At 39.0% G+C, this 23970-nt stretch overlaps 1 protein-coding gene across 1 annotated transcript; it reads right to left on the bottom strand.

Moving 5' to 3' along the window:
* Positions 1-38: 38 nt before the first annotated feature.
* LOC142066699 (solute carrier organic anion transporter family member 1C1-like) lies at positions 39-21580 on the bottom strand. Its single transcript, XM_075114516.1, has 15 exons — positions 21441-21580; positions 19072-19217; positions 18361-18502; positions 18119-18251; positions 16556-16683; positions 16190-16336; positions 12929-13027; positions 11888-12124; positions 10551-10715; positions 8981-9176; positions 6423-6588; positions 4722-4903; positions 3210-3274; positions 1939-2056; positions 39-1154 (listed from the first exon to the last, which is right to left on the bottom strand). Exons 1-15 carry the CDS (start codon positions 21475-21477, stop codon positions 932-934), a joined length of 2184 nt encoding a protein of 727 aa, XP_074970617.1. The 5' UTR covers positions 21478-21580; the 3' UTR covers positions 39-931.
* Positions 21581-23970: the final 2390 nt, after the last annotated feature.

Here is a 23970-nt window from a genome sequence, read left to right as displayed (position 1 = left end):
GAATAAAAATGCCCACAAATGCAGACACACAAAAAAAATTAAAGACACGCTATCACTTTATTTCATCAGTTCAGAGTAATTTTACTCATACCCAATACTGAGATGTGCTGCAAAATTAATACAACAATTTCTTTTGTTTGCAATCCATTTTGATTGTTGTGTTCAAGCCAAACCCCAGAGTCATCATGTAGTTCTTGTTCAGAGTGCTCACTAATGGCCCTGGGGCTCTCACCTGAGCTTGGGCCATGGGACCCAGTCTAGAACAGAGAGCTCTCTCTGGTCATGAACCATGCAGCAAAGCCATCAGAGCAACTGGGCAAGTGTAACCATTAGCTCTAAATTAGCCATTTAGAGCTGTAGGACTAAATGCAGAGCAAGAGGACTTGAAATAAAATTGGTGAAAAATGGAAGATTATTGTGGATTTCTTCTTTTTAATTTTTCAATCATAATCAAATGTATGACACTTGAAAAATTTTTGCTAGTTTTACTGTTGGTCTAAAAAGGAACTTAATCTCAGAATCACAGAATCACAGAATGGCAGGGGTTGGAAGGGACCTCTGGACATCATCTTGTCCAACCCCCTGCTTGAGTAGGGACACCCAGAGGAGGGGGCACAGGAATGCGTCCAGGCGGGGTTTGAATGTCTCCAGGGCAGGAGACTCCACACCCTCCCTGGGCAGCCTGTGCCACTGCTCTGTCACCCTCAAGAGGATGGGAGAGTTCCCCAGATTTTGAAAACCTTTTCCCCCTATTGTTTCAGATGAGTAGAGAAAGAGGATAGGTAAAGCAAATTAAAGGTCAATGTTTCAGAGATAGTTTTTTGAACCCCCAAAATGTAAACTAGCTGCTGAAGTCAGTGATTAGACCCCTGTTGTGCTTAGAAAAACTGAAGTGTGGGCAGAGTTAGGAAAAGGCCTTGTTTCTGTTTTTTTACATACAAGTTTCCTCACTCTCCGCTGAGGTTCTTGCACCAGGAAGAATTTCTTTTTTGTTGGCAGTAGCTGGTTCTTTGCTGGTTGATCTTTCTGTACTTTTAATATTTGTCATCTCTTTGCCATCTGGTTTAAAGCGTTTCATTATTAAAACAGAGAGCACTATGTATAAAAGACAGCATCCTGCCCGTAGTCCTGCAATGAGGCCAAGATAGACATTTCTAGAAAAAAAGGTACAAAATGTGTTTGTATTAATAAAGCTTGCCCCTTCTGAGCAGAAGCAAGTAAGATACCAAATACACTTTGGCAAAACCATTTATTCTCACCCAGGTATTTCTCCACATTTTAAGGAATAACAAACAGAAAGCAAACAATCTAATGGTTTTTAGCCCCAGGCAGGTTCTAATAACGTCCTATACTCATAGCAGAAATTCCTCCTGTCTGAAGAGTGCTTCCATTCAGCAGATGGTATTTTAGGGCTGGGACAGGAGGAGCTGCACCAGCCATGGCTTTGCCTTTCCCAGCCTTTCTCCAGCCCCTCACTGGCAGCACTCAGTGCTCCAGGTCACAGCTCTCCACGCACCAACAGTCATTTGGGTCTCCTCACCAAGGGGATTTTGTGACCTGTCTTATACATTAGGAAGCAGAGAAATAAGGGATGAGGAAGAGGGACTTGACTACTACACTTATTCCACGGTTGTTCCGTCTCCCACAAAGCCAAAGCGTCACAGAGTTATTCGGTGCACTAAGGCTTCGATAAAGGAACTAATTTGGGCGATGTAAGAAAGTGTATTGCAATGTCACACGTGAGATTGAATCAATATTATTAATATTATTTGGCTTATTTGATCTATTAAGGCCTAGTCAAAACAAGGAGTTTTGGTGCTTTTAGTACACTAATCTGTCTATTGACAACTGTCATGGGCAAAGTATACCTTGATCCTTGGTGCCCAAAGCTGCCTCAGAAACTGAATTCCCAACCCCTTAATGAAGATTTCAGCTTACCTGAATGCTTTCGTGTCATATACCCGACAAGATCCAGATCCCCCACAGGTTTTTGTCCCCCATTTCAAGCAGGTCTCATCTATCAAGGCACCAAAATAAATAGGGGCTGGGAGTCCTCCTGCAAAGAAAATTCTTATTACATGATCTCAGACATGAAGATCTCAGCATTTAATGTCATGGTAAAGAAATCAGGAAATTGATCTCAAGGCTTCTGAATTATGACAGCATAAAATGGGACTAAATATCCACCTCCAGCTTTGACATTCCAAGATTGGTGAAAATATTGAAGCAAGCACCTAAATGGAGTTGAAAGGATGGAAGATTATAGCATTACTATATTCAACAAGGGAAATGTTAGTAATTCTACTTTAATGGCATTTTTATTAGAATTATAGCTTCTGTTATTTAAAGAAATAATATAACCAACATTACTTTTTGAGTCCCTGGTGTGGAATTACACACCATTACATATTAACATTTATGTATACTAATGTATTTCTTCAGGTATTACAAAACAGTTTGCCATTAAAAATGGTTAGCTGAGTGAAAAGGGCTGAAATTAAGCACTTGCTCAAAACCAACCAGGTAATAAGTGTATTACTTATGTGGTACTAAAGAATTCCTTTTAGACAGTCATAATGCTTTAATATAATCGGTAAGTTGTTTCAGGGATAATGTGCAGCATTGTGAAGAAAATTATTTCATAAACGCACAAGATTGATTCTCTGAATAGCTAAAATATGGAGATTAGGAGAGAGAATGACTACTTGGGCTTATTTGCATGGGGAAGATCTCAGAAATCAGCAAGAAAGTGAGGGTAAGGCAAGGTTCATTAGAGGCAGAGCAGACTACATGTCTAAAGACTGGAATGATTATTTATTGCAGATAAACACAAGGAAAAAAATAACAGGCAGAGTACATGGAACTCTAAGTGAAAAACGGTCAGCAAAAGGCAGCATAGGTGTTAAGGATATCCAGACTGATCAAGCTCAGGTAGTTGTGCCCACCAAAAAAAAAAAAAGTACAATGCACTTTCCTTCCTTTGCCTGATTCCTTTGCTGCATAATAAAAGTTCTGAAGAGGTAATCATAATACATAATTACGGTCCAGGAAATATGTAGCAAGCTCCTCCAAAAATTTTGAAATGCATAGTCTGAGAAAAATTTTGAAAATTTCTTCTGTTCTCATTTGGAGCAAGGACATTGCACTGGCTAGCTTTGATCTGTCTCTTTGACTACCTACTTGAATCCCACAAAGAAATGAAGTTTTACCTAGTACTCTACCACCTAAAGTTTCAATCCCAACAGCAAAGGATTTCAGGTCTGGTGAAACAGATCTAAAAGGAAACAAAAATAGTACATTGTTTTGGGGAACAATAGGGTAATGTAGCTATAGCCATCCTGCGACCATCTGCACGTGCCCCATTGCAAGAGTATTGTGGCTTACCTAACACAGCTCACTCAAACCCTAACTGAAAACATTCACCAAAGTTGAAGTTCAGATGTAGAGCCTCCTTCCATTGACTTCAGTGGACGAACTCTCCTTGAAATAAATGGGAGATTCTACAGAAACTGAGCTTGAACCCGAGGAGAACAGATTGTAAAGACTTTTGGGAGAGGATGCATGGGAAAATTAAAGTGAATCAACTAAAAGTAGGCACTTCATGTCCATAAGTTAAGCTCCAAGAAGCTGCCTTGCTTTAGAAGGGGCTGTACTGTGCGGTGGTGAACAGAGGGAAGAAGGGTGTGCAGTCCTTGCTAGCTACATGCAGGTAAAACCTACCTCTGCCTCTAGCATTTTAGAGAGAGACAGCAACATGTGTTACCTGTCTGCAAAAGTACCTCATTCCTACCAGTGGAGAAACAGCTTGTGTCCATCAGATGAACTGGAAGAACTCTCAAAAAGCAGGGGGGAGTACTGAGCTGGCACAGGGACGGGAGGGAGACTTGCTATGGCCAGCCTGTTTCCTGAACTGCAGTTTATACATCAGTATATCGTCTTTCCAGCATTAACATGAAAGGCTTCTCATTATACACATTAGTATCCTGAAAACTTTGCTCAGCAAAGTTAGCCTTGTCCATAATCCAGGCATGCGGTAAGAATGGCTGCACTTAGAAATATTGCAGAAGAACCAGCAGCTTAGCAAAGAGTTACCTAGTCATGCACAATAACTACTGAGGATTGCAATTCACCCGTGAGCACAAGTGGAAAGAAACTTCCATGCAAAAGGCACAGAACATTGTCTTTTCTTCCGAGTACAAAATAGCAGTGCTGCTTTACAACTGAAGGAATAAAAATTAAAACATTATTGCTGCTGACATATTTCTGTTTATACCAGCTTGACAAAAAATATGGGAGTATCAGACTTCCCACAACACAGAAAACATTCTAAGCCAACAAGGCTTAACAAAGGTGAATGTTTTACTCCTGAGTAATTTGAACAGCATAGTCACCTTGGATATGGTGCAGCACTGCATCTTATTTCAAGTTCATTGCTCTGTTAAAAGCATCCCTCTCACTGGAAGTAAAAACTAATGTTCAGGATCAGCATAAGGCCCCCCATTTCATCACCATGTATCTACTCAGCCTTAAATTAGAATAAATTGGTGGGCAGGCACTTTGCTGTGCCTATGAACAGAGCTGGATTTCAGAGTACAGGCAAAGACTCAGGGCCCCAGTTTCATCAGCATGCCATTCCTCACAACAGGAACGAAATAGTAGATACCATATTCTGTTTCTCTTTCCCCAAAGCTTTACGGTCAAGGTAAGGTAAAGTATTTCACCTAAACATAATCATATATGTAGGAGTGCCTCCTAAGGCTAAAATAAATGCACATGCAGTCTGTAATGCTAAAAAATAGGGAAACGCTTTGGTACAGCTTTCTCTTTGGCATTGTCCCAGAACTGCCGAGGAATTGCCAAGTCCATGCATTTGTCCTTCGACACAGCTACAATCATAAAACACCTGAAAGGAGAAGATGAGAAGAATTTTAGTCAGGATTCAGCAGCACAAAACTATTTTAGTAGCTAGATTTTTCACTCCCCATAACAGGCAGGCTGTTGTTTACACTGAAAGTACCTCCCTAATCATCTTTGTGGACTGATGACCAATCCAATTTAATTGGTATGCTCCAGCCACTCTGAGCTGCTCCAGAGACACAAAGCAACTGAGACTTTAGTTTCAGACATGCCATTCCTAGGACATAAGGTGTTCTGTGTATGCTTAAAATGGGTCAAAGCTATAAAATTCAGACATGGACTGTTATCCAGCCATTCTGCTCAGGAATCCTGTGAACTAGATGAGTAACAATAAAAGTATAGATGTGGCCCCAAAAGTACAATCATGCATATCTATTGCCATGTATCTAAAACAGCATTTGGTACTGGTTTGGGAGAGGGCTGTTTCATAGCCTTTGAAGTTAGCAGGAAATGGGATTGAAAGCCAATTCCCCTGAAGAGAAACAAGGGAATATTGCTGGGATGTATGGATATAAGCCTGAAAATGTTGCCTGACTCTTTCAGTGTTGTTACGTAAAGACAATTCTGCCTCTGCCAGAAGACATGACTATTTGCACACACTCCTGCAAATCTACTGTTTTTAATGGTCTTACCCAGGTAGGATTGTTTGAAATCCTGGAAATGGCTTTGCTGTTGATACACAGAACAAAATGGCCAGATGTATGTTTACAGGACTTCTGGCTGTAAAATTTAGAGTTATGATTTGCTTTCCTGAGCTATGGCAGCTCTGACAGGTCTGTTGCACATGAGTTGACACCATGGAATTGTGCTAGTATAACAAGATGACTAGTAAAGGTCTTCTAAAGCAAACCCCTCCTAGCTGTGTCTGTGTTGCACCTATGTAGTAAGGGATCTACTGAGAAACTTAAAGCTAAATTTATGGTCATCTTGCTGAGAAGAAAATAAATTACAAAAAAATAAAAATAAAAGCATTCAACAAATGTAAGTCAAGAGTCTGACGCTTTCATGTCTTTCCTGCATACCTTCCTTACCTCACCCCAACTGTTTTAAAAACCCTCCCTGCAACCTTGCACTCACTCAGTTTCTACTACAAGGTTAAACTGTACAGAATGGACTTTGTATCTACAGGATTTCTTAATCACACAGCCAAAAATTTAATAAATGGAGAAATCTAGCTATATCTATAATCATAGAATCATAGAATGGTTTGGGTTGGAAGGGACCTTTAAAGGTCACCTAGTCCAACCCCACCCTGCAGTGAGCAGGGACATCTTCAACTAGATCAGGTTGCTCAGAGCGCCCTCCAACCTGACCTTGAATGTTCCCAGCGATGGGGCATCTACCAGCTCTCTGGGCAACCTGTGCCAGTGTTTCACCATGCTGATCATAAAAAGTGTCTTCCTTTTATCTAGTCTATATCTACCCTCTTTCAGTTTAGAATCATTACTCCTTGTTCTATCACAACAGGCCCTACTACATAATCATCTGTCCACCTATATATTTACCATATTCTTTCCCATCCCGGTTGATGATTTACATCCTGCAAAGCAGGCCGTCATGTAAGTGATCCCATTATCCCCACAGACAGGGTCCCACTGATCCAACTTGCAGCCGCAGTCAGCATTGCAACTTGCCATGAAGCTGTTTTTCGGGGAGGAAAGATGCTTTGATCTGGAGGAAAACAAAGAAATAAAATAATTATTTAGTCAAATTACATAGTCAAACAAAATGTGATGGAGTAGGCAGGAAAAAACTTGGAGAAAGTGAAGCAATCAACATGGGTAGGCATCTGCTACCATCCAAAGGACTGTGAGGTTGTCATAGGGAGACTAAGCTAATTTGAGCTAAACCAAATATTTCTTGAGATTTCTTATCAAGAGAAATTATGAAAAATAAAAAGCATCAACATTTTTTGGGGTTATTGCTGAAAAGGCATGGAACTCACAAACTAGGTATTATTGGCTGGGAGGGAATGTTTGGTATTACTTTTTAATCTGAAAGCTCAACCCAAGAAAAAGAAAATCATACTTAGGATCTCTTATCACCTGTAGACTGGTCATGCTTTTCCTTAGCAGTAGATATCATACCATATCTGGGTGCTAGAAGTGGTGATATTAAAATACATAAAACTACAGCTGCAAGATGTCCTTGACATTTTTTTTCACTGGATCAGAGCCAGTTAGTGGCAATGAAAGTTTCATAAGTCTGAGTGAGAAATGCTGCTTCTGTCTCAGCTCTGGCCATATTCAGCAGCAGCAGCCCTGCAGCTGGGACAGGCTTGAGCCCCATTTCTTATCAGATCTCATTTCTTGTTGTACATTATCATAGACTTTCATAGCTTCCACTTATTTCAACATTTCTGTAAGAAATGTCTAAATCAGGTCCCAAGGAGTTAAAATAAGTGGATGACAACTAGAATTGAGAATGTAAAAAGTGGCCAGCAACTCTGAGGACATGGTAGCAGGGCTCAATTTTCAGGAAGTGCTAGGAGCCCATGATCTACAAATCACCCCTGCTTTGAAGTCACTCACAATATAAAGGAAATAACGTTTAAAGTTTGCCTTTTCTTCCTCCTTACCTCTCAATCCAAGACACACCTCAAGGGGGCTACATTTCTCCTGTCTTCTAGAAGGGAAAATACTAGGGGCTTTAGCCCTCATTAGGCTGTTGCTCATCCTCAAGCTACAAATTGTTGAGCAGTTAAAACAGCATGTGAGTTTCTTACCCAGAACAATCCTAGCACGTGTTAAATTCTCCAGTCTCAGTTCTCCTGAAGAAACTGTAATTGCTCTTTCAGTATTTGTCTTGATGTTTCTGCTTAATTTTAATTCACTCTACAGTATCAGACATTGCACTGAACCAGAATTATCTCCATTGCACAAACCTCTAACATCTTTTATGTAACTAACCTCAAAGTTGAACTGGGTGTCAGGTTTGCCAAGACCACTTAGGTATTTCCCTGAACATAGGCTCAGTTTCAAAAAACACAGGACTGAGTTTCTGTCTGAATTGAAAATTCAGCACGCCCTGCTGGATTCAGTTTAATCCTTTAAAATCCCTTGAAATTTGTTGGATCAGATTGAGCTAAATTTAAACAGTAGGCAATTGTGGCAGGATGCTAGAGTCAGCAAAATGTTCTCAAGAAAGCATGACCATGGTCCTGCTAAGGGACAGGGAATGTCTGTTTGGGCAGCACACACTCCTGACAGGACCACTTCCGACCTCCCAAATGAGAAAATGTATTCAGGCAGGTGAGCATCTCCAGATGCCAAGGGAGGCTGGTAACTCCCCGTGCAAGATGATAGCTACTGATCTAGAGGATGGTCACTTCTAGAGGCAAAGCCATTGGAGGACTATGGGGAGGCCACTTTCAACAGTTTTTTTACATCCCACTCCCTACATGTTAGGAGGAGACGTGCTTTAAATTAAGGCCATGGAAGAGAACATAAAAATTTAATTTGTCTGTGATAAATTTCATCTTAATTAGCAATTTGCCAGAATATAGCGGTATATTGTCAATACCCAGCAATAAACAATTTAGACAAAAAAATGTCCAGTTTAAACAAAATTTGAAAAACAAAATCAGGATATTCTGCCCATCCCCGACACGAGGCATCGTTCCAGCCTGACAAGCCTATCTCAAACCCCAGGAGTTTCTTGTGTGTATCATCACCAAGGGAGCAGTAAAATGATATAATCACAGTATCTCCACTCTAGCTGAAACCACACTGATTGACACTAGCAGATGACTTAATACAGGTCAATTTCAACAAAAATTTTGTCTTTAAGCAAACTTTTTTTTTTTTTATGTAAAAGGATATAGCAATATGCTACAGTAAATCAACAGAGAAGACACATTTCAGAACTCATTCAAATTCAAATCAAAATATTTTCTAGAGTAGAAGGTTTGTAGCCCAGCTGAGATTACCCAGATTAGATGAGAACTCAGATTAGTTTGTGGGAGTAGAGGAATACAGATGTGTGCGCCGTGTTCTGCAGTTGCAGGAGCAGGAAGCAACTGTGACAAATGACACAACCAACACAAACCCGAGGGGATACAAACCCGGAGTAGGGCACTGTCAAACCAGCCACCTGGAGCACCTCACAACTGCATGTAAAGTACAAGAGGTTTAACAAATATGCTACTATAAAGGTGATGCATGCGAACTTTGCCATTTCAGTTATGTGAAGTTTGAATTTCTTGATCAGCAAGCCTCCTAGAAACATCCCCAAGATTGTGATGGGTAAAAGTATCACACCTGCAAATAAAAAGTAATAAAAATGTTATTCGCTGTCACTTGCATTGACCCTTTTCAGAATAAATATCTGGTTCTAGTCATTCCCAAAATATCAGATACTAACCTATTTTAGGACAGATCCTTTGATGTTCTAAGACTTTTTATTACCTTTAAGTAAATTTGCTTACTTCCTCATTTTCTTTCAAGTCGTGTTATGTCTTTAAAAAGCTTAGTTGCTCAATATTCCCTACCCTTTTATTACAGTGGTGTTTGAATGTACAGTGATATAATAAAACCTATACAGGTGCCTGTTAGAAACTGGAGTAAATGACATAGATGTTTTAGCTCATGGGCACTTCATCTAAAATAAAACATTAAACTTTTTGAAAGTTACAAAAAAAAAAAGCCCAAAACAGAACATGAAAGGAAGCAGCGTCTGGTTTTGCATTGGATTCCATTTTGCTCTCAGAGTAAATCATGGAATGATTTGCATTTAGATATAATCCGTTCAGGATTTCACAATCTCTAGCCCTAATATTTAAATGCTAAATAGAGAGCTTTTACAAGGTTTTGTTAGGGGATCGCCTTTCTCTGTGTGGTTTGGTTTTGTTTTGTTTTGTCGGGTTTTTTGATCATGTTGTTTTTGTAAAACTTTCCCTGCATCCAAGAAAAGATAGGAAAAGGAAAGTTCTTCTCTCATTTTTATCTGACTTGCAGCAAAGCAGGGTGCCTTCAGATTAAAGTAACGGAATACCAGTTCTGCAATGACCTCAAAATACCGTGGTTTTCTTGCCAGGTTATGACACCATATTAATCACTGTAAGATTAATATAATTTCAGCATTCTTTTCTTGTAGGACACTACAAAGAACTTATTTTTGATGGAACTGGCAAATAGAAAAAGAGCTTTGAGCTGAATGAAATTACTCAAAATTTTACATTCTGGTTTCTTATTGCTAATAAAATTTGTATTTGTAATCAAAACAGAAGAACATTTATACCAAGATGTTATTCTGAAATGAAAAATGACACATTTCATTAGACATTTTCTAAATTAAATGGTTTTTCCTTTTAGTTGTTATTTAGTTGCAGTTTATGTGTGGTTTCTGTTCATGAAAACAGACACATTCATAACCATAATCTCACTCTGGAAAAAACTTCAGCCAAAAAAAAATCCACCCAGTTCTAATAATCCTGTAGCTCACTAAATTAGGAACACCAGGAGTATTAACACTAAAATGAACATCCACTTTCAAAATATGGTAGGATAATTAATAAACCACTACATACTTTTTTTAACCAAAAAAGTTCACAGAAGTTCCTCCTACAAAGGAAGGCAAAATAACAAAGAAAATCTTCCTTTTTGAAACTGGAATTTAAAAGGACAGGTACCTACCAATTAGAAAGATGGCTCTTGCCACTGATACATTAAATTGCTGTTCCATGAACTTTGTCTCATAGGTTATCAACCCAATAAGAGAATTGTACTGCAGAATAGTGAGAAAGATGTACACCAGGAAAACTGGATTTCCAAACAGCTTCTTCAGTGCTGGGAAGAAATCTGCAATGGAGAGGTATATGCTGTACACCCTGCTAAACACAGAGAAGAGTTGTTTTGACATCCTTTAGATAATAAAACTAACTTTGATGTAATTACAGGCTGTATTGCAGGTTGTAATTCTTTGCCTATCAAAACATATGCTTGCTCAAGTGAGAGTTTTCCTCATTGACAACACATGACTTACAGGAGCAGCAATGCTGAACGGCACAGAGGAAGCTGAACTGGGAATCAGAAATCCTAAATTATCTTGTGTGTGACACAGGACTATTCATCAAAGGCATTCAGGATCACAGCACTGATTCTCAATGCCTGTACAGGAGAGTGTCCCTAGAGGAACATTAAGACTCTCTATAATAAACCAAGTGAAAGGTTTAGTGCCTAAAGCAGGAGCCTTCACAAACCGTATGAGAGCCCCACATGCAGCTGATATTCAGAGAAAGGGAGCACCTGATCCAGAAAAGGCTGGAACCTTTCCTGAGACCTTTGATTAGTGTATCTAAGTCCATGAAATTAAACTGAAGACAAAACCCTGTATTTAACCTGTAGTCTGGGTGTTCACACACTTGCCTAAAAGGTGACAGTTCAAAACACATTCACTGTAGCCACTAAGGGGTTCACATGCCTACATACATACGAATAAAATCCTTGGGGGAGTCCAGCAATGGGTAGTGTGGTCTGATATTGCCTATACGAGGTTACTTTAGCATCACTGAGCTCATACACAGGAGCTATGAATACAGTGAAATCCCTCCAACAGCTAACATAGTACTTAGCCCCATGTTTCCCTCCCCTATGTTGGCCTCAGTGAAACAGTAACCTGCCAGCAGTGGATTGCTTATTAATGAGGGATGGGATGTTTTCTCCCCTCTTCCTTCATAATCATAGGATTATAGCTGTAATACATGATATGACAACTACTGCATTGAACTGAGAAGTTCTGGTGCTCAAAGCAACAGCATGAGCTTTTTCAGGCTGTCTGACATAAGGACAGGACTGAAACACACCCTTAGCATGTAATTATAACACTACAAATTAAAGACAGCATTTTTGTCCATCATTTTCACTGCAGAAATGTGCATATTCTGAGGGTTATGCAAATCCATGCTCAGCTCAGAATGAACCCACGAGAGAGAATTCACATGCAAACAAACATTTGGACAATAATCTTTCACCTTTTACTGCCTCTGAGAACTTTAACTGTGGCTGAGCTGGGAGGTCTGTTTTACAGTGATCTCCTTGAGAAGGCAAATGACTAATCTTCAGGTTTTCATTCTCTCCTTCTTTCGGTAAGGAATAAGGCAGAAACCAGAAAGGCAATGAAGCAATGAAGTTGACTGCGCCACAGATAAGCAATCCAAGCCACCAGGCACCAACCCAACGGGTATCTTTAGGATTTATGCTGATGGCATCTATAAAATACAGAAAGACAGGAAAATAGATATCATGCAGAGTAATTAAATGTATTATAGGCATCCTCATATATATTATTTAAAGACCAGAACCGAGGTGATTTATGTTTCATACGAAGACTTGAAATGCAGCTTGTATCAAATCAGTCCCATGCAGTCAAAAATAGACGCCTCCATTTAGACCCACAGTGGCATTTCCTTGCCACAATCTTCCAACACTTCCTGTGGGAATGAGTGACAGCAAGAGGGCCCTTCACCATCCAAAAAGAACTTCACTTTCTCCGTTTCCCACTGTCCCCTCTTTCTACCAACCCCAAACTTAAAAGTTTTTCTTTGAAGTTCCTCAAATTTTCCCTGGGATTAGAGACTTGAAAGTGATTTGAACAATGAGATGGGTTTTCATATGAATCTTTGCTGCACGGTTTTTACAAGAACATAATTTTTGCCAGGTGTTGAAAGTGTCCATGAGCAAAGGCCTTTCACTGTTCTCTCAACATGGGCATGGCCTTTCATTTGCTCATTTGTTCTCAGCTGCACAGCAAGAATGTAACAAGTGTGTGCACAAGCATGAAAAGGGGTATAACATTTTTCTGCAGTGGGGGTAAAGGTCTTGCATCAAGGGATATTCCAGTCACACTACAATGCTGAAGATCTTAAAATGTAAATAACAGCAGCTTTTGAATAGGGAAAACTCTCTAGAGAGCCCCCGTTTTTGGAGTAGTAAGCTGGGAAGGTGCTTCTTGACATGCAGGTGCCTATATACAGCCATCTTCTCAGTTACTGCACCACCCCATGGTTTCTTACCAATATCCACAATGCCAATGTCAACCCAGAGGCTGGCACAGAAAGATCCAAGCAGGAAACCCAAGGTCGGCCCAAACATGCCTGAGGATCTCACCAGGCCTGTAAGAGAAGGGAGGGAGCACAGGAGAGTGAGCAAAATGCTACGCAGACAAACATGTCTTCTTCTCTGAGGACAAGGAAAGGAGAAAGGAAGGAGGAGACAGAAGAGGGGCACAGGCTGTTACAGGATGTCTAATGGGAAGCTTCTGAGCAGCAAGAAAATAAGATGTAAGGTGCCAATGTGCTAGCTGTGATGTGGAAGCAGGCTTCTTTACCCGCACAGGGCTTTGCTGAAGTGAGCACAGTCTCATGTGGACCCCCCACGCATTTCATTGGCAACGTTGGTGGATTGGAAGGCACAGGAAGAAGGACAATAACATTGCCATGATTTCACCCCTCCTCCTCCCTTCTCTCCTCAGACTTTTGTAATTGCATTGTTCAGCTTATGGTGGTTAACTAATGAACATACAACTCTAGGCCCTTGGAGGTATCATAAGTCTACCTGCAACTCTACAGCTTGCACGATGTTCTGTGATTGTAGAAGTCAGGACTTTTCCCTGTACTATGTGGTCAGGCCCCTAGCTTAATTTTAAGTAGCAGTGGTTGATCTGATAATGGGCATATAAGAAGGCACGCCTTTGTAGTTTGGCATCACATTAGGATGATAGGGACAATAAAAGTGTGTGGACACGGAATTAGGTGGAGGACCCTGAGAATATTTTTCTGTAGGCAACAAGGAGATGTAAGTGTCCCTGTGTGTGATCATAGTTCATTAGACAGAATCTTTGTTGGTTCATTCAGCTCCAGAACAAGCAAATCAGCTAACTGTTGTGTTAATATGTACTTATGCAGCCATAAAAAATAAAATAAAAAAATAAAAACCAACCAAACAAGAAATCCAGTCATAAAGTAATGACCTCTAAAAGTAGCTTTCAATTTTGCTACTGGCCTCACTGGGGCTTCTATTTCTCGCTCTGTCTCTGCTTACAAAGGAGATAACATGGGATCAGAAGAAGGTAGGCTGCCCCTAGGAGCAAATTAATAAGCTGTGAAGGCTAGCAGAAACCTAGGAAGCTAGGACTGCATTTTGCTGACTCGGTATGTAAATACAGCACAATTTGACTTTGGTGACCACTGCTGGCAATCAACATAAAATAAAAATATCTGCAAAATAAATCAAGCATAGTGACATTCACTTGTCACTTGTGTTGATCTGTTGAAGTTTAGTTCTGAGCGGGTAACAGTTTAAAAAAAAACATTCATTGATTTGGATTTCTGAGTTCTATCATGGAATTGACACCAGGGAGCTGATTGGAGTTGCAGAAGGCTTAATTCTATTAGAAAAAAGGGAATTCTTGACCAAGTGCCTGTCAGTTCTTGCCCACATTGGGCACAATGCTCTGTAAATCCTTCTGTGTTGCTCTACTGCAGAGCTTTTTCTCCTGTTGGTTTTGCAAACTCTCTTCTGAATGTAGTGATTGCTGAGCTTATGATCAAGGACTTCCATAATAAATTCTTACAGCATAATTTAACCAGACTGTTTTTCATCTTTGCTTCATTGTTCCAATTGCATTTTGTTTTGATTTAGTTCTCTCATTGTACTTCATTGGAAGAACTGGCCTTTTAGACTAAATACTGATGCTTCCAAATGACTGACTTCTGCAGTCAGGATTTTGACACTAGAAGCCAGGAATTAACTCTTTATGTTATTTATCAGTGATCTCCAAAGATCAAATACTCAGTGTCCATTCTCTAAAATAAACAGATAAAAACCAGCACAGTCATACCAATGACTTTGTATATTGTTTACGGTATATTTCTTTAAGACACCATAAGGTATCAGATAACTTAAAAAGCATATGTGCAATAATTTTGCATATGAAGAGCTTTTAAATTAAATGTCACACTTGCATACCCTTTAAATTCAAGAGTAACTTCACTAATATGCTTGTATTGTGATAAAACAGAACAAAATAAATCCACTGTTATATTTTCTTAGTATATTTTTTCTTTGTAATATTTATTCTTTGTAATTAGCAAACAGACTAAACCACAAACAGTACATCATGCAGACTTATTCAGTTAATCAGATGCTGCATATTGACATACCTACGCCAAGCCCTTGCATTGATAAGTACTTTAGCATGTATCGGGTATTAAAATTTACAACATACATTGGCCTCAGATATGTTTTTGTTGAAGCCATGGGTTCAATAGATACAAGATTACATGCTAGTGCTCAACTCAGTGATGAAATTTCATTCATTCAAAGCCTCTGCTTTGGTGAGAAATCCATAGAAGTGAAGTACTCGTTAAATATCTTCAATTGTCACATTTTTAACTTCACATTTTGCATGACTTAAACAAATTTTCATTTTTGTTGAATCCATATTATTCTGTGTCTACTTCATATTTTTAAAGTCGGTTCCCCAGCAATCCCCAACTTGTTGCAATCTCTCCCAGATCAGATTCTGACAAGAAAAAAAATCAGCTGAACTTTTAAAAATACCCTTAATCAGAAGCTCAGAGGTGGTGACAAATATTATAGATACTGCTGAGTGGAACTTCTGTTTTTGTCAGCTCCCTCCACAATACTGCCATTTTCTTCAACCTGCAGATCTCCTCATCCCACAAATGAAGACATTTGCAGTGTCCTTACCCTATAGCATTACATACTGAACTCTTCCTGAAATCACATCTTATTATCTTTATGACCAGTTCAACTTCACTAAGTTTACTTCAGGCAGCAGTTTTGGCCTCCCTCAGCCACACAAACACTCCATGCTATTAAATCAGTTTGGCAATAAATTAATTAGCTTGAGTGTAAGTCTTTCTGTCTTGGACAATAGGCTATCTTCCATCAAAATAACAACCAAATACCAACTAGAAGGGATTCATTACAACACCCTGGAAAGGGTTTGGCTTTTCCTATGGTAACTAGTGACTTGAAAATGCTTTAATCAGGAAGTATGCTGGTGTAGAATCCAAAAAGTTAACTGGCACATCTAGCAGAAGCCACTTGGGGAAAGCAAAAGGAGCATCTGGGAAATATCCTTCAAAAATAAATGAGAGATCTCTTTTGCATTGCTTTTTTTGTCTCTGTACGACTCAGAATTATTCAGAATAGAGCAGATAGATTTTTTCTTTGGTGAGTATTTGCTTGGCTACAGAAATGTTAAAGAAAAGACTGTTTAACATAAAAATCACTCATTTGCATATTACCTATGTAAAATGCTGAGTTTTCTTCTTTAGAAAAATCATCAATATATGAAACCCCCAGAGGCATAACTGGTGCCTCCCCAATTCCACGTAAAAGGTTCCCCATCAACACAAAGAGCCACAGGTAGGAATTTGTTGCTTTCTCACATCCTGAAAGCCATAAACATATACATTTCTGTGAACATAATTCTGACAATACTTTATTGCAACAGAAAAATAACATAAAATATGGGGGTTTTACAATCACTATAGGGTGGGTTTATATATATATCATGTTTCTAACAGGGATCTTATTACTATCCAGTAAAAGAGGGTGTATAAAATGGGGACAGCAGAAGAAGGGAACCCAGCATCAGAGCTTTTGCTTACCAAAATTTTTCATTGTGCTGGGTGTTTCTGTAGCATCTGTGACTGGATGGCCCTCTGATGCTGGGGAGCAAGCTGATACACTCATAGAGGAGTTGTCCGCAGTAACAGTTAGCCTTTCATAATTATAACTGGAAAACAACTACGTAAAATACAACTGACACATGAAAGACACTGCTTTGCAGGAGGTGTGTATGAGCCTTGTATTCATACACATCCATTCCTGTTACATGCAGGCAAAGCCAGAGGGGCAACCAATTTCCAGTGCTTTTGCTTGAAAAAAGATAGGTATTTTCATAACACTTTCAAAATGCCCTGACCATTCTAACCCCAATATTTTCTTAAGCTAAAGAGCAAAGAAGCTGCTTCCAGGGCTTAAGAGAACATTCTTTAGACTGAAGGACAGAGCCAGAGTCCATCTACATACAACAGAGCTGCCACCGGTTTCTTACCTATGTGACAGATGCATAACGACATAGAGATTTCTGTGCTAGTTTAAAATAGCTAGCTAAGGATCTAGCAGTAACCTATCCATGTCTATAGAGATTAACACAGGCTGCAAAACACATGCACCAGTTTGTCTGTATTTAGGCAGCCCACTACTACAGCATACCTGCTAAGTAAATTGAAGCCAGCTTGAGCACATTTATGCTACCTTGGGATAAATGGAGAGCAGATCTTCCCTCGGACTGTGCAATCAAGTAGCAACCTTTAATATTGTGATAGTTGACAGTGAGGCCCCTGTAGCCACTGGGTTTTGTTCAGTGTTTTGGAGAATGGGTAATCTTCAGAACTTGGCTGTGAGTTTGGCTTAAGTCAGAGATTTCCACAGCTCTGCTTCTGGCCTGTGCTGTCCCCTGCAATGCAGGTTGCCAAGCAGAGTAGTGACTGTGGCCATTCTATACCATGGTCCCCAGATATAATTCTTTCCATAGCCTCCTTATCAAAGGTATTGGTCTTGGAACTAAAGAAGATGCACAAATAAATTTTAATTTTTGAATGACAGAGGGATTTATTTTCAACTACTATTCAGTAAAGCTGCTGAAGGATTGGAGAGGTATGAGCTGCTTCTGTCAACTCTGTAAGCTCTAAAGCTTAGATGTGAAGGCGTATTTAGATAGTTAACTCTCCCCGAATTCAGTGTAGATAGATAAAATTCTTCATAATTTTAAAGAGTTTAACATTGATATAGCCACCATGGAGGAAGAAACCTCTTCCATCAAGACCTCATTACAGTTCATTTAAGTATAAAAAAAAAGAACGGCTAAAAGAAAAAAAAAACATATCTATATACATCCATCCCAGCTGAAAAATTCAACCCACTTTATCCCTAATTATGTATAAGTTCTGTAGAAACTTAAGGTTTCTCTCTTACTTACCTGTAGAAAGAGGTAAGCTTTCGGAGAGGAAATCAGAAAGTCAATAATAAAAAATCCACCTATTAAAACCTTCCTGTTATCTGGAAGAAACTACTATTGTCAAGCTTTTACCTCAGGTGTGTGATTAAAAAACACTTTATATGGTCAAGTTCAATTATTGCACAATGTAAAAACTCTCCATATTTACCGTCCCATTAGGAACTGAGGCATCACTGACAAAAATGCTCCTAAGGACATGATGAGACATCCAACAGCAATTACTTTTGGTCGATGAACTCTTGGTCCAAGGTAGCTCACCAACACCATTACCATTAAGTTACCTGCATCAACAGAAGAGAGAACCAGTAAGATTACAAAAAGAGTTTTTTTTAGGGGAAAAAAATGTATTAAGAAGTAGTATTTATCCACTTTCAAAGGAAGCACACTTACCAATCTCAAAGCTGCCATCAATAATGCCAACAATTGATGACGAGATTTCAAATCTCCTTTCAATTTGACTGGACATGCTTTTCATGTAGCTCCCAGAAAATCCTTTGGCAAAAAAGGAAAAAGCTAGAGCTCCAAGAAATATCTGAAGAGAGAAAATAATTGAGTTAACAAAGAAACAATTTTTTGCTTTCTAATTATCTGTGAAGAGATTCTTCCTATTATTTTCATTAAAACAGAAGATTTTACTTTCTCTTTCAGATGGCCTCCCAAGCCTCTTCTGCTGCAAAGAAAAAGAAAGTTGACATCGACTGTGTGCACCTTCTACCTTTCTACCACATTCTGTTTTAGCTGTTTCCTTCCTTAGGGAAAACCTGCAGTATAAAGTTGTTCATTACTGGTACTATTATTACGGCATGCCTTATTACTCTTACTTCTCCTGTTCTAAAAAACATGGATAAAAAGTTATAGCTGCAAATACCACTACAACTACAGCACACCCCTGAATGATTCATTAGTAAAATATGACCTCTCTTTTTAACTGCTGAACACATTTATTGAATTCTATGTGCTTGGAATCACAATGTAGAGTGTTATTTCCAACACATGTAGTGTCAAACAGTGTCATACAGAACTAACTGAATCTTGATCGAATTTTAAATTGCCATTTTCAATATTCCAGAGAAAATATGTGGTGAGGGCTCCTTTCCATACCTTTAGCTTTGAACAGTTATGGCACACGTTCTTGGCAGGAACTGCACTGCCATTGTTGTCCTGGAAGAGAGACTTTTCTTTAAGCTGGCCAGCAGTGATTGGCCTATCCATGGTTTTCCTCCTCCAGATCTGATATGTAGGTCTTTCTGTTTGGAAAATATCACTATGATTAACTATTAATTGCACAAGAATAAAGGTTCCAATGTTTTTCAGGCATACTAGATGGTGAGACACTACCTGAGATATCTATACATTGACACCTTTTCTCAGGAAGGATATTAAAAAGCATTCAAAGTAATGAGTTAAGGATTGGTGCATCTGCTTTGTGAAATCTGCATTCTAAAAGACTTCAGGACCTTCTTGCATAGATGGAAAATTTAGAGGCAACTTGCTGACAGTGTTTAGAAAACTTCATAGAGAAGAAAAGTTCCTAGGCATCTAGAGGCTAGGAGAGTATGTAAGCGAAACATCTTCACCATGCTTGACCTAATTCTTATATTCTCTTTTAGATATCCAGTTTTGATCATTGTCCAGGATAAATGGACCTTTGGTACGATCCAGTAGGCTCTTGATATTATGTTATATTTATTAGGATTTTCTCTAACTGCATGACCTATGAATTTGCAGAAATACTGAACACTACTCTGTACCATTCTGTCAACATTCCTATGAGTAACGTTACTTATCGGATAAATGTTTGTAGAATCAGACCACAAATGATGACTGAGGAGAAAATAGGGTAAGAGATATGGTAGGTAAAGATTTATTAGGGAAAAAGAGGGCACTGATTAAAAGAAACTAACAATGACTATCCTGAAGTCCAAAAGTGTCCTCAAGCTCCTGCAAGATAGATGATAAATGTAGCTATTGTAATGAGACTGCCAAAGTTTTCTGTTTAAAAAATGGCTCTGATGTAAGGAGTCATCTTAGCTACATTGCTTGGTGTAGATTAAGCTGATCAGGGGCAACCAGCTAATACAGAGAATTCTAGAATGACAACAAGACAAAAAGAGCTATTGCCAAGTTCCTCTGTTGGAAAACTGGTGCGGTAGCACCAAAATTAATTAGGTAGCTTGGATATACATTGGCACACGTATTAGAGGAATATAGAGGAAGATAGGTCAAGAAATTGGCCTGTAAAATTTCCTCCCAAGGCAATAGGATCTTAGATATCCCATTCTGTTTAATTTCTCTTGGAACTTCTCAAAGTTCCCCACTTGCAGGGCCGAGAGGCCATTTAAATTTCATAGGGCATTTTCAACACCGCAGGCAGTAGGGCTGTGGCAGGCCCCTGGGCCAACCTGCAAAGGTTGCTCTGTTCCTCTGGAGAGCTCAATTCCCTCAAGCAAGATGCTCAGGAGCAACCTGAACTCCCTCAGAAATGTACACCCATGCCCAGAAAGGACAACACTCTCTAAGCAGCCCAACAGTCCCCTGAAAATTATTCCTAATGATTGCAAATAGGCATTGACAACTAATAAAGAGATATAAAGCCTCATAAGCACTCTAACGAATTTTGTAGTTTTTAGTTCGAAATCCTACTCCAGTAGGGTCCACCAAAAGTGACTATGAAAAGTAAACACAGGTGTATTTCAGAGTGATCCACATATGAAATTTCTAAAGGGACTTAACCTTCCTCAGGCCATCTTCAGCAGCTCACAAATCAAAAAAAACATTGAAAAAAAGAAGTTATAAGCAATTAAAGTATGGCGAATTCAGGTTTACCCCGATCTTTACAAGATGGAAGCTGAAAGACATTTCTCTGAAGTAAATACATTCTTTATTGACTTGTATTTTGCTGATGATTAACTTTGTGAAACATCTGACTCTGTTAAATAAACAGTATTTAAATCAATGACATAGTTTTCCTTTCACAATATTTAATGTTATGCTGCCAGCCTAAAAATCTACCTTAAACTTACAGAAAATGTTAAACTGTATAAATCCTTCTCTTATGCCTAATGAAACATTTTCCATAACCACTCTATAAAAATGTGAACTTTGGCAAACCAGTGAATCATGGACACAACTGATATTTAAAACTAAACGAAGCAAGGAAAATAGTGCCAGATTTAATTCATGACATTTTTAAAAAATGAATGGTAATGAATAGTTTTTGTACAGACAAACAAAACATCCCACTGTCCACACAATTATCCTTTAAAAAAAAATTATCTAATTTGCAGAATTGTACCTTTGCACTTTACATAATCTCTTTCAAGTTTAGTGACACGGAGATGTACAAAAAGCCTAGTCTGTCCTGCACTAGCACGTAACAATTAAACAAACAAACAAACAAACAAACAAAAGGAAAGAAGTAGGAAGGCAGGGTGGGGAGAGACAGTGAGAGGCAGCGAGAGAGCACTTACTTGGTCTCACTGCCGTGTCAGGCTGTTTCTTTCCCATGCCCTAGGGCTTTCAGGCTTGAAGCCAGTGCAACGTCACAGCAAAAGCGCTGCCTACTCCAAGAAGTGGAACACTCCACAGCATTTTTTTAAACCTTGGATTTCCTTCTTACGGTGATTGCAAAACTTTCCTACAATCACCGATACAAAAGGTTTGCAAAACAAGGCAGGTTTCTTGTGTTGTCATTACTTTGGCAGCCTACCTGCCAGCATGCTAGTGGTGCCAGCCTCTCCCGGGAGGAGCAGCTTGTTTTCTTTACCTTTTTTTTCTTTTTTTTTCCCTAAACTCTAAACACTAAAGCTGCTTTAAGCACCTCTCCAAAGGGGACTTCCTACTATCCATCCAACAGCCATGGTGTGGCTCAGCTCACATACAAGAGCCCTGGGACAGCAGGCTCAGTTTTTCCAGTATCTTACCTGCAGCCTCAGTAACTTGCACTTCTTGGTGCCTTTGATGAGGGTCAGCAGAGATACTAAGGGATGACTTAGCCCCTCAAAGGGCATGAATTGCATATTGACATCTGCCAGTTTTTGGTATGGGCCCTCTGTTTCACAACCCTGATGCAGAGATGCAAGAGACCTAAAGAGAAGCAGATGCCCTCAGGAAATCACAGCCTCCCATTAGACCCGCTGCCTGTTATAAATCATGATTATTTAACACAGCCACAAGCAGTTCCTGCAGGTGTCAACAGGAGACGTGGGATGACACAGCTGTCCCTCCAAGCTGACTACAGACTGACCAAACAAAGAGAGTGAGTGTATTACCCATGGCTAGCCAAGCTCTCGCAACTTAACCAGCTCTCGTGTCTAACAGGGCACATACAGATTGCAAACCCACGTAATCCGTGTCTTCTCTAGAGCAGAACTTTCCAGTGCATGGAAAGATTCTGACCCAGAAGTCACTCAGGCGTTATCAACAGAGTCTCAAGAAATGCCTTTGGTCATCTGGTTACATGTAACAGCATGGTGCTCATTTTTGCAGAAATTTGAATTTAAAAATCAGATTTGCATCTAATTAAAGGACCATTCTAGTGATTTCTAAATATAGAAAAAAGAGTTTCATGACTCCAATAACTTCAGGAACCCTGGAAGAAAAAAGTGTTGCCTCACCGTCCCCTTTCGTTCCAGCGAAAGGCAAACTCCTGAAATACAAACTTTGACAGAGTTTGTATGAAAAGCCTTGATTAGCTTTTTCTGTACAAAAATACATTAAGAGACTTGCTAAAGACTCAATGAAATACATGGTAATGTATTATTTCGTTGTGAAAGCTAAAAGAATAAACTTGCTAAGTCCATAAATATGTAAGTTCTCACTTTCCCCTGAAGCTTGGTAGTTAACTGCAGACAATCATTTTATCTGCCATAGTCACACTAGCTGTTGGATTTTGCTTGACAGAATTTTACAAGCTTTACTTTAATGATTATATATTTATTGATTTATTATGGGTCTTTACTTCAAGTTTCAATTTTTCTATTTTTGCCAGTGGGACTCCATGCTGTCACCAAATACTTAGTGAGCAAATCAAAACACAGCTCATTTCTACCATTTAGTAAGAATAAATGCAAGACAGAAAAATGTTATTTTCTATAATAGTTTCAATTGCAATGTGTCTGCATTCATTATTAAATGCTAACTTCTTGTTTAATTAATTTAGTTTTAACACAAGGGAAGAATGTACATACTGAAACTTTCCTTCTCTTAAAAGAATTCAGAATACAGGAAATGCAATTAAACCTATTCTTAAGATAAACTGATCCATTCTCATACTTTTATTTAGGTGAGAAGAGTTACCTTTGCCTAGTTCTTAATGCCTTAATTTTAATTTTTTTTTATTTTTAAAATGCTTAGATTCACTCACCAGAATATCACTAGAATAAATGAGAATTTGCTTCATCTGCTAATTTTAAATTCACTTATATTACAACCTGCATTTGGATTGGTTTTAACTATGATGGTATTGCAAAGTTTGAGGAAAAACATATATGAACATTAGCAATGGGTCCCCTACTGCAACCAGGTGGAAGAACACTAGTCTGTTGAAAAGGTAACTGCAAGTCTAACAGGAGTGGAGCCACAGTTCTCAAAATGAGACACCCATAAAAATCCCATCAGCACTTTGATAAATACATTTTAAAGTTGAATACAAAGAACTTCATCTATAGAGGGCAAGACACTTCTTGTGATTGTCACACACAGATGGTAGGATCCACTTACAAGGCAGCACTGCATGGATTCAGTGCAGACACTTCCAGATGAGACACTCAATGACTTTCTTTTTATAGTCAGAGGAGGAAAAAGAAGCATTTCCAAAGGTATGAGTTGTCTAGTCTATTTTAGATACTTACTTTAGGTATGATATGAAATGAACTCCAGATATGGCTGTGAAAGAAGGCTAGACAGCAAGATCAGCTTTTGACAACAGAAATACAGGAGAGATGAATCCCACTATAAAAGACTTCAGCGCTCCCATAAAAATAGTCTTCCGTAGCTTTT

This window comes from Phalacrocorax aristotelis, chromosome 1, assembly GCF_949628215.1.
Source record: "Phalacrocorax aristotelis chromosome 1, bGulAri2.1, whole genome shotgun sequence".
Classification (NCBI taxonomy): Eukaryota; Metazoa; Chordata; class Aves; order Suliformes; family Phalacrocoracidae; genus Phalacrocorax; species Phalacrocorax aristotelis.
Note: the sequence above shows the minus strand (reverse complement) of the source record. Positions and strands in the feature narration are given on the sequence as shown.